The sequence below is a fragment of the Atractosteus spatula genome, chromosome 11, assembly GCF_055471065.1.
Source record: "Atractosteus spatula isolate fAtrSpa1 chromosome 11, fAtrSpa1.hap1, whole genome shotgun sequence".
Taxonomy (NCBI): domain Eukaryota; kingdom Metazoa; phylum Chordata; class Actinopteri; order Semionotiformes; family Lepisosteidae; genus Atractosteus; species Atractosteus spatula.
In genome coordinates this window covers 33,480,674-33,492,442 of record NC_142716.1, presented here as the reverse complement: position 1 = coordinate 33,492,442, position 11,769 = coordinate 33,480,674, and the positions used below count along the sequence as shown (strand labels likewise).

Genomic DNA, 11,769 nt, shown 5'->3' with positions numbered 1-11,769 from the left:
TTTCCTAAAAATAGCAACTGAGTGTGTAAATGAATGCATATGTGTATGCTGGTAAATATTTTGGATTTACGTGCAGATGGGTATGTACATAGAGTGTGTACATACAAAACATTTTCATTGTGTGAGTCTGTTTTGGTGGCTGCCTGTAAATTTCACTGTTGACATTTATAGTGAGATAGCACAGTGGCCGATGAGCAGGGAGCATTTCAGATATAAAGACAGTTTTTTTTGTGGTGGTAGCCCAATGTCTTTTCATCTGGTAAAAGGTTTATAGCGAGAAGTTAACCCCATGACAGGTGCTCTGCAATCCCTCATATAGACCTTTACCCTTTCAATTGTACTCGGCGGTATTTGGGCTGAGATGTAATTCTTCTTTTGCCATTAGGGGGCAGGGTGAGATCTCTTCTGAGAAACGGCTTCAGTAGATGAGCCTGGGTTTGCACTCCAGGATTGGATTCAATGTAATGTTGAATGTAAATTAATTTGTTGCAGACTCCTTGCTTTAAACATCTTTATATTTTTCTTGTAGTCGGAATGGAAGCCTGATGGCCAGCCAATATCTAGTCTCCCCATGTTTGCTTGTGCAGTGACTTGAGATGATATGCTTTTCTACATTGTCCAGATCTGGATTGAATTTCATCCTTTGCACAGACAGATTTTGTGCTGCATCCTCCAAGCGGCGACTAGGTTTGGTAAAGACTGATGAACCACAGTCTCATGGCCGTTCCAGTCTCTGGCTGGTCCATGCACCATTGTCGATGGAGCATAAGCCATCTGTTTTTGTTCCGTCTGTGCCAGACTTTAAGCATTTACTCCTCTTAAAGTTGAACAGAACACAATGCAAGCACTCAAGTATTTTGTAATACAGTTTCAGAAAAGAGCAGCCCTGAACTTAACTCCTTCACAATCACTACGCTTTCACTGAAAGAACCACACAGCCCATTTGTACGAGCAATTTTACACAAGCGAGCTTGCTCTTCTGAATCGTTTGGTTCATCTTCTCAAATTAATGGCTAAATGGAAATGCTGAAAGGCAAGTTTGATAGCTGACATGCCACCGATGGGCAGAAAATGCTGAAAGCGCACAGATAATCTGGCAAGAATTTTATTTTAAAAATACAAGTGTCTGACATTAAACTTTGTACACCTAACTGTGAACTGTGCTGTATTTTGGGACAGGAAAGAGAAAGTATAAAATTCTATGGCCCCTCTAATTAAAAAAACAACTTTGAATTATTAAAAAAAGGTAAAGTGGTCAGTGTAAACTTTACCTGTTTGCCTTTTCATAACACCGATAAAGTCATCAGCCCTGTGCCTCAGCTAACAGTCAAATCAAAGTCCTGCCTACTGTTGCCTCTTCTCCAGTGTGCAATTAAAAATCTCACAGTTGCAATTCTTTGGCTGGAGTGAATAGAGTGTATGTTGAGAAGTTACAATGGACTAAAGGGGACTTTGTAAGTGCTGACAACGCAGCTTAGAGCCACATGCATTACCTGTCCTGAACCTTTAAGCTGCAGAGGTTCACTCTAGAGATTCAATATAAATTACACCTCTTGTTTTGAATGTGGAGGAGTGCATGAAAATATACTCTAAGAATGAATAAATATACAATATTTCTTTATGAACAAATACATAATTTACAAATGCTCCACTGGATTATGGGAAATACAGGGTCCTCTTAGAAAAGGCGTCAGTTATTTGATTTGTGATAAGACGCTTCATAAATCTGAAAAACTCTATATATTATTTTCTTAAGATAGCAGGTCCACTCATGCCCTTGCTTTCAGTGCAGAAACTCCTCAGGGAGCATGGACAGCCCCAGCATGCTCTGTCTTTTCATATACACTCCTTTTAAGAGAGCGCACCTGGTGGTCAGGAGGTGCACAGCAGCTGAGTGAGGAGGGCAAAGAGGAGTAAGGCTACAGTAGAACCAGTGGGGGCTGCTGAAGACCGGGGTCCAGGCAGAGGCTGCTGGCTGTGGGCCTTTGCTCTCCTGTGCTGCTCCTCAGACGTCAGGGGTGGCTCCACAGTGATGTAGCCATTGGTGATTCGCACATTTGGCAGATGAGTTGTGCTGTAAAAAAAGTTCATAAAATGTAATTACTCAGAGCAGAGGAATTGTTCATTATTCCAGCAACAGCTGCCCCGGCAGTTGGTCAGCCTTTTGCATGGGTGTCCTCAGCAGGCCCTGTCACATTCACAACGCCTTAATCAAGGCTGCTCGCCTCTTTTCTGGCAGGGCTGTGCATTGTGTCTCTTGTCGGCTACATGGGCAAAACACACAAAGTATGAAATGCTCAAGCTGGCGTTGCGCAATGTTCCCCCAAGGCCGTGCTTTGTGAAATCTCCTCGCTTGCCTGCGGCGAAGTCTCGGCTCGCTCACCTGGCTCCCATGCGCACCCATAGGTCACTGAAGTGCCGCTGCCTGCTGTGGTGCCGGTGCGATTTTTTGGGGCGCTTCTTTTGGCGTCCAAACTCCTCCAGCTGGCTCAGGCTGTCGGGGAGCAGTAGGTGAGGGGTGAGGGGGTCATCCTCAGTGGCCCCCTGGTCCGAGGTGCCCGTGTCCCAGGTTGGGGTGACCTCGGTGATCTCCGTTCCCTCTGGTCCTACGTTAGGCTGTTCCGGCCTCCTGTATCGACAGACAGAGAAGCTCACGTGTTTCTAAAGAAAATCACAGTGTATCCAGTAATCTGAGAACTGTTTTTGGTACTGATCGTACCGAGTCAAAAGTGGCTGAAAACCAATAGTTTCTGATCACTTCAGCCACTCAGTCTGACAATCTTGAAATCTCTATCTGACATGTTGCTAACATGATAGATCACGTTTCAGAGAAGATTATAGTGTGTGTCTGAACTGGTAACTGTAGGCCACACTGTTAGAAAAGAGTGGGATATGAATAACTTGCTACATAACACACGGTCACTCCTTCCGTCGTTAGTTAACTGCTCATCATGCAAGTGTGCCTGCTAATGTACCCACACAGAACAGGATGGGTCTTCTTCTCGGGAACTCTCTTTCAGCTCCAAAAAAATGCCACGATTACAAGCGTTAACGTTGTAAAAAAAAATGCCCCACATGCCAGAAACAAGCCTTTTAATTAGAGTCCGTTTCCTGTGTACTGCTCAACCAGGTCATGGAGCAGAAGAGCGCTGGAAACATTTCCCCATACAGCGAGGGCAGATCTCCCATTTTCAAAGCGCAATGGGACGTATAAGAGTTGTAGATCATATAGGGGGCTGTCTCTCAAATGCTGTTGTACTTTCATACTGCACTCTGTAACCCTGCCTAAGTCAGCCTGAGAGAGTGAAGTGCTCTTAATGTCTCAATATTGAGGAACAATGTAAGCTGAATGGTGAATAGTGCTCTGCTCTGCCTCACAAACAGTAGAGACTTGCAAAGGGCTGCTAGTTCGTTTTCAGCCAGGCTGCGTGACTGTCTTTAATGTACTTGGGAGTGTTATAAACTTTTAGGGATCTATTTTTACGTCCCAAAATGTGAGGATAAAGCCTCTGGTTTGGGCCTGACTGCCAAACTCTTGCTCTGCGCTCTCCAGCTTAGCTCCCGCGCTCTCAGATAACACCACATTAGCTTGGCTGTTAAATTCTGGCGCTTTCTGCTCTTGCTGCTGGAAAGCTTCCTGGTCTCTTGGATTTATGGCTCTGCATATAAAAATAAATAATTCCACTTCTGCAAAAATGTTTCTGTATTCTTTTGCCTACAGAGGAGATAAAAAAAAGGCTGTTGTGATTATTTACACGTGCAATGGAATTTGGTACATAAGAACATAGGACAAATATTAAATGGCCCGTCTTGCTCATTTAATTGCTGGTAGCTAATTGATCCCAGAATCTCAGGCCGTTTCTTGTAGCATCCCTACAATTTTCAACAACATCACTGCTTCCACACATCCATGGTTTTATACACAAAGCAGTACCCTATTTTCAGCCCTTAATCTACCGTTTTCACTTGTGATGTGAGGCCCTCAATTTATTGTTGAACTTTTATGGTCTTTTTGATTGGCTTTAAAATGTGAATCTCGTATTAAAATTCACTTCTTTCAACCTGTGTGTGAAAGGTATTTCTCTGGCTGTCGGGGGAGGCAGTTGTGGAGTTTTAAACACTTTGTGATCACAAATCTAATACAAAATATAACATTTGTCTTATGTCGGCATGCAGTGTTATTTTGTGATATACAGTAACAGTTTGAAACTGAAAGAAAGCCATTCAAACTTACTTATGTTTTGGATTTTAGCAGCTAACTGGCTTCTTTGAGCAAACAATTGGATGCTCAGATCAAAGTTTCATCTTTGAAAACATGGCTGAGTAGTTGACTCCATACTCCCACAACCCTTTGTGTAAAGATGCACACTGTTCTTGGGCTTAAAACCAATTCCCTTATGTACTTGGGTTCAGATTTCACTGTTGATTTTGAAGAAATCCATAGAGCTAACTTTCAGTGCCTTTTATTCAATATGTTTTGGGATTGAATATGTGGATCAGGTCTCTTGGAGTCTTCTCAGGTTGAGGGTAAAAAGACTGCTGTTTTAGCCTGTCAGCGAGCCTGGGAATGTATGTGGATATTCATTCCAGAACATTTTCTTTTTTGTATTGAGCTGATCAGAATTGTTCATAATTCCCAAACAAATTCCCTCATTTGAACTGAGTGCATTCGAATCCAGACTTAGGCTTTTATGTAATTGGTGTCTGTCTGCTCCTTGTTTCTTTTGCTATATTTCCAATACCTTGTGTTCTTGTTTTCTTTTAATGTTTTTTTTCCTGTAAAGTGCTTTGAGAAGAAACTCTTAAAGGTGCTGTATAAAATACTTTATCATCTTAATGCACAACACAATTTTGACATGGCATCCCTTGGTCCCTTGAAATTGTTTCATTTTACCTAGTTATTTTTAAATTGTTTGCCATTTTTATTGCTTTCCCACTGTGTTTAGAAAGTGGAAATGGCACAGCAACACGCAGTAAACATCTTCTGTGGTCCCTTGAAGCTCAGAGTTTCCATTTCCAGGTATAGATTGTAGTTTTACTACCTGCATGTAAAACACTGACATGCTCTCAGACAACCTGTGGCAAGACATTGCATTTGTTATGGAATAGAATAATCCATCTGTGATGAGGCTCTCTCATGGGGCTTGCAAGATAAATTTAATGTACTCTCGCAACTGAATCGATGTTTCACAAAATGCACAGCATGGGTCTGGGAAAGGGAATTGACTTGGACTTTTAAACGGCCATAGATTAAATTTCTTGTTTGGGAGATAACACATGTGCTAGCATTTTGCACAAAAACTATATTCCAGGTTAAACCAGAGGTCATAAACTATAGAACAGAAACTGGGAGACCCCTAGTCTGCCTCCATAGCGCCCTCTTGTGGTTTGGAGGGTGGCCGGTGACCTCAATCATTGGGTGTGAAAAGAGCTTGCATTCTTCCAATACATTTCCCAAAATACTTCATTTAAAAAAAAATTATGAAAAGGGAGCCCACTTTTTTGAGCTAAGAGGTGGTGTTTGTGGTGTAGTTCTGTGTATTTCTATGCAGGTATGGTTGACCTTCAAGGAACAATACTTGTAGTACCAAGAGGCAAACCATCAGGCATAAAAGACTGCAAACCCTGTTTATTCAGTTTGTTAATGGAGCTGAAGAGCTGTCTCTGCCTTGGCAAAGCCTTCAGAGTGTCTAAGACATTAAGGATAGTTTCCTCACTTCAATTTTTGCTGTTCTTTATATTTGTTGTGGATACTTTGCAACGTATTTGTGAATATACCAGCAGCTCAACTGAGTGTTGTTCTCGTGGATCTAGTGTTACCTCACACTGGGCTCAAGACAGAGCCCCGTTCCACCACCTTCACCTTTCAAGCCTCAACCGTGCGGTCGATCAAAATTTCCTTTCAAAGCCGCAGAACCTGGTGTGCCTCAAAATGAATCCAGAAGTGTTTTTTTTTTAAAAAAAAAAAAGAACAAGGAGATGTATTTTTTCTTGTTTATTTTTTTCCTTCCTCTTTTGGGAAAATGACAAATCCTTTTTCGGCAACTGTTAGCATTAAGGGTTCGGGTTCAGCCTACATGTTCCTCCTTTCCCCCTGCACATTAAACACAGTCCCTCCTAATCACTCCGTGTATATTTGGAGAAAAAGCACAGGGCCCTGCTCTCAGCATTATCCTAGAAGAAATGGTTTGGAAAGAAGGGAACATTTGCCTCCTAAATTGCCTCCTGTAGTCTCCTTTGCTCTGTCATGTCGGCTTCACTTAGGCTGCACTTCTTCACAGCTGACACCTAATACACACATATAAATCATTCACTGGGGGGCTGGGCTTCCCTCGTTTCACTTTCCCCAACGGTGCAGCAGGCCTTTTTCGATCTTTTTCTTTCTTCGTGCTCATTTGCTTTCATGTGTTTCGCTCGAGTATTTCACGCAGCGGGATACTTAAATAATAAACCTCCAATTTTGTTTTTAAAAGGTGTTTGTCGGATGCAGCAGGATTCCTGCAGAAAGGCCCCTGTGTCGCAAGACCGGGTAGGAGCCCATTGTGTTCGGATATACTGTACAGCTTTCACTTCCTCACAACTGTGGGAAAGTGAAACTGAGAACAGGAATATCAAATGGTTTATTCAGTAAGGGTTTGAGGAAATCCCCAAATATAGAAAGCTTGGACTGAAACATCATAAAACACTAACACCCTGCAGGAAATAAAAAAAGAAGAAGAGACCTAGAAACAATCCCTACAAGCAGTGTGTGTCTGGGGCACAGCAGACAGCACTAAGCTCATGCCTAGAACAGCAGGTCCTGTCATTGGAGGCATTCCGACTCAAATGACTTGCAATCTCAAGCTTCCCGCCAACAACAGTAAAATTAAATGAACAAATTTCAATGTGTTGTTTCTCTTATGTTTCCTAGATTTATAAACATAAGGGATGTTTCCTCTGCTCCATGCTTTGCTTTTCTGCATTTCCAACACCCGGGCTGTGGATGCCCCAGCTCCGAGTTTGACTGTGCCAGGCAGCTCGGGGTTGCGTGAGCTGAGAGAGGCACACAAAGCTATCAAACGGCCCTGCCAGGACTTGCTTCCAAAATGCCCTTTATGATGCCAACAGCCTATTTCAGAGGGTAGGCTCTTCTGCAGAAGGCTCCATTGTAGAGATCTATCAGATCCTCCCAGTATCTCAGATGGCAGATCTGGATCGGAGTCCGAGTGAGATCTTGGGCAGCAGATCAGTGGGACCCCATTACTCTCCGTTGTACTGATGGTCAAGACCTTTCTTTGATTCCTACTAGTTTCAAGCCTGCTCTCCTCGCTACCAGAAATCTGACATGTGCTTTATATGTCATACCCCAGCAGGTTGTCTTTGTAATCTGTCACAGACAAAGATGTAGGACTTATATCTAAAGTCTAAGTCTTATTTATGTTTGAACTTGCTTACTCTATACTCGGCTTTAAACCAGTCATAGAACACTTGTGACAAAAAGAACACCAAGTGAAGTTTCTCACCAAGTTTTGTGGCTACCTTTAGGTAAACGGGATAACACATTTCAGACAACCCTCTTGCCCTGAGCTACCATTGAACCAGAGTCCAGTAACTACTCTTTCCCTCATGGCGGAGTCACAGTCAGGCCTGTTTTCCTGGTTTTATTCCCCAGTATTAAAGAAGGGCTCTACAGGGATCTACAGCCTCCTCTTCCATGCTGTGATTCAGCTGCTTTGCGTTATGCAGGCCTGTGAATCGGTTCCTCCTGCTCGGTTAAACCTTGGACTTTGGGTTGCAAATAGCTGCCTGAGAGTACTGTAACTCTTAAAGCAGAAGAAATTACGCTTTACTAAACGTGTTAAATCAGGTACATCTGCCGTTATTAACATTTGCCTAATTGTGATCCAATTTTACTTCTTTTTCTGTCACTTTTGAAAAATGACTTCTATTTCACGCTCATGGCTGGCTCTCACACATGAATCAGAATTATCTCATACATAGAAAATAATTGACAGACCTTTTTTTTCAAGCGTATTTACAGCAGGTTAAGCAACGTGCCATATTCAGTGTGCCTGATCCGTTCCTCTAACGTCTAATTCTATACACAAATCCACAGTGGGACCATGGACCATTAAACTAATGGCACACTTTTCACACAGTCTTTGAAGAACTGTATATAAAACTTAGCCTGTTCCTACTATTTGCTATTTAAGATTTATGCGTCATTTAAACTTTGAAGTGCATGTTTAAGATCCCACCGACAGAAGTAGCTGTGCAGGCAGTGACCTTTGTGGGCAAAGGAAACGGAGCAGTCTTTATCGAAACAAGAACAGGAAATGTTACACACAGGTCGGGGGGAGGGTGTAGAGCACTTGATCGTGACTCTATAAAGTACTCTGAGGGCAGGGCAGCTAAATGTACATGTATGTGATTCAGTGAAAATTATGATTGTAATTTGTAATTATATAATTTCTTTAACTTTCCCATTCCTAAGGTTGACCAGACTTGTATTTATAAACAAGCCAGTTTGTTTAACTCTTAGGGTTTGAGTTAGAATGATCTGTTTAAATCTGCCATTTTGTATCTGTGATGTATCCACTAAAAATAAGCACTGACATACTGTAAATTCATATACTAATGCCACAAAAGTATGTTAATAAAGTTACTCAAAAGCTTCTGTAGTGTTATCTACTATTCCAATTATAGTAGGCAATGAACACACTTGCGTGTGAAGAAACCAGACATGTCAATTCTGAACAAATTTACACTGATCAGAAATTTCAAATACTTGATCACAGCAACTCATGGTCAACAATAAGTCCAGGCAAAAGAAGAAATGTTATAGTAGTGTAATAGTTCTGCAGGAGTCGGAGGAGGTCTTGCATAGTTGGGGTGTCTAATTACTTTATTTACTATAGAGTAAAGGGTTAATTGATTAATAAGGGTTATTAGAAAGGTTGGGACAAATATGTGCGTGTGGGTTAACCAGTTAGGTTTACAATGGTCTCTCAGTTGTTAGGCAACACCTGGAAAGCAGTCTCAAAGGAGCCCGGTCAGCTCACACTAAAGAGCAAAGTAGTAGGGGAGAAGCAAAGGTGAGCTCTTCCCATGGGCTAGCCCTGAAGGTAAAGAGCATGGACATGCCATTGTAAGGTGAGGTGGAAAGCTTCCTGTGAGCAACTGAGAGCAACAAAGGTTAAAGTAGTTGGCAGACTTGGCTGTTGCTGTGTGGGGCCAGGGACACTTGTGAGGTAATGGTTTTGTGTCCATGGCCAAACAGGATTAGCTGAGAAGAGGTTGCACAGCTTTACTGAATGTTATCACAATAAGACTACCGTGCTGGTTATGGCTCACAGCGGTAGGAATGGTCATGGGTTTAGGGTTGTATGTGATCTAGTAATGGTTGAGATCACGTGACCATGTAAAAAGTTAGGGCTATGGGGTTAATGGTGTAAGTTACAGTACTCTGGTCTCTGGGTTATGGCTTCATGTTCCTGAAAGGTGAGCACTACTCCCCATAGAACACTGAGATGCTCACTGAAGGCATGGTGTCTGGTCCTGTAGTGGTTGCGATCTGGGAGTTGGTTGGAGTCTTCAGGTCACAGTCTCCCAAGAGCAATGGGACAATTAATAGAACCCCAGCCACAGATCAGCTAGAACACCAAAAATTGAGCTAACTGCGAAACCATGAGTCCCTGGCGAGGCGTGGACAAAAATAGTGTCATGCTGCTCATGCTGGTGATGAGTACCATCACAGCTACAAGCAGACGACATTGACTCATCAAATCTAATGGACTCATTGTCAGGTCTTCATCATCATTGAATGTTTTTGTTCTTCTCTACACATCCTTAAAGCTAAAAGGCTACTTTATGCATTACAGATCTATATAATGTAATAATTAACAGGCAGCTTTAAATAAAAGTAAATATTGCAGAAGATTAAAAATTAAGAACCGTGTTCATCAAGAATGGCTCAGACTCACTCTGTGATTGACTGTCCTGGGGAGACGTGCTCCACTTCATAGCCCTCCTGCCGCAGGATGTCCAGGACGCTATTATTCCCCAGGAAGTGGCCTGAGGTGAGAGAGAGAGTGTAGCTGTTTAGAGAGACCACAGTCCTGTGGTGGAGCAAAATAATCCATAGATGAGGAGCCACCAGGATGCCAGACTCTGCTTTAAATCCTTCCCTGAAAATTCAGTTAAAGTTAAATGGGTGAGAGGAAAATATGACTTCTTTAGCAGGATTAAACATTATGAGCAGTGGCCTTTTAATACTAATTTAGATGTTTAATCTACAGTGTCATGTATATGAAAGACATCCCATATGCCTGCTGGCTGAAACGAGGGGGAAAAATCGAGAGAGTGGAGGAGAGTTTTAAAAACAAGGAGGTGAACTTGTGATGCTTCGGTCTCCTTAGTAAGTCTGTTCTTCATGTTAAGTCTACAGACTTCCTCTTTTTTTCTTTTTACTTCACTGTCCATTTTTTAACCACGTGCTTTCCCTTCTCATGTACTGTATATAAAAAAACATATTTGTCAGCCGTATACCATCTATTTTGCTGAATTCATGATCAAATAAACAAGTAACAAATAACCCCTGACTGCTATGAAATGGATTAGAAGTTGTAGTTTCGGATTATTGTAGATGTGTGCGATGACGGCAATATACGATACTGTATAGTATATATAACTATGCTGAAAGGCATTAAAAACGCAACAAGTTAGTTTTGGAACCAGTAGTGTTGCATTTATAATGCCTCTCAGTACAGTTTTTCTTTTACATTTAATCTGTGTAGTGAGACGGCTTCTGTCTTGACAGTTATATTAAATATTTTTTCAAAAACTTGTTTTTTCTTAGCCCTCTACAGACGTAATAAAAGGAGCATGTTAACTTAAAGAAGAAAGGCTGAAAGATTAATTTTTCATACTGGCAAGAGCGAATAATGGCAGACATTCATGCCCCAGCCCCTCAGCTGCATGTAAGGCTCTTGCTCGCATTGAAGTTCAGTCATGTAATTGAACTTTAAGTTCATGATAACTTACTAAACGCCGTCATGAAAGCAGAAATCTGTCTTTGCGCTGTTGTGTTCATTCTAAACATTTCAGCAATGCTGCAAAGACATGAAAGGATTGGAGAAGGCAGGAATCTGGCACTGCGAGTCAGATTCTCAACAACCTCATTAAACATGCTGAAAATTCCAGTTAAAAAAATTGTCGTGCTGTATGCTTCTTGGCTGGTGTATCAAAGGCTGTTATGGGCCTGGCAGTTGCATACCTCAGTAAAGTGGCAGCTAGATCAGACCTAATGATTGTGCTGGTCTGTCAGTCACCTAGTTAAGATACAGGGGAACAAACGTCCTTTTGACATCTGTTCCCTCACTCTTGTCAATGTCAAATGAGATCAGAGCCAGCGCAGATCTCACCTCCTGCAGCCCCTGACATCTTGTGTTTGAGTAGATTGGTTGGATCCTAACGATAGGGAGTTGAAATACTGTATGTAAGCAGTATTTGGAGTGATTCGCCTACGGTGTACGAAAAGGTTTGTGAATTATCTAGATTTCTGCACGAATGGCTCCTAAAATGTGATCTGATCTTCATCTAAGTCATAATAATAAATAGTCTGATTTAACAAACAACACACATTTTGCAACGTCATATCTTTATTGAAGAAATGGTTTAAACAATCAAGGTCATTGATGGAAAAAGTATGTGAACCTCTAGAGTCATGTCATCTTGAAAAGAGGGTAATTGGCGTCAGGTATTCCAATCAATGAGTCATGTGTTCCAATC

At 41.8% G+C, this 11,769-nt stretch overlaps 1 protein-coding gene across 1 annotated transcript in view; it reads right to left on the bottom strand.

The window, feature by feature from the left end:
• Positions 1–1,173: 1,173 nt before the first annotated feature.
• The window catches only part of trabd2b (TraB domain containing 2B), a 93,199-nt gene continuing 82,603 nt past the window's right edge, over positions 1,174–11,769 (bottom strand). The window contains exons 5-7 of the mRNA XM_088927909.1: positions 9,963–10,053; positions 2,384–2,629; positions 1,174–2,074 (exon numbers count right to left, since the gene is read on the bottom strand). Of these exons, the coding sequence (XP_088784035.1) occupies positions 1,873–2,074; positions 2,384–2,629; positions 9,963–10,053 (539 nt within the window). The 3' untranslated portion in view covers positions 1,174–1,872. The remainder of the gene's footprint in view (positions 2,075–2,383; positions 2,630–9,962; positions 10,054–11,769) is intronic.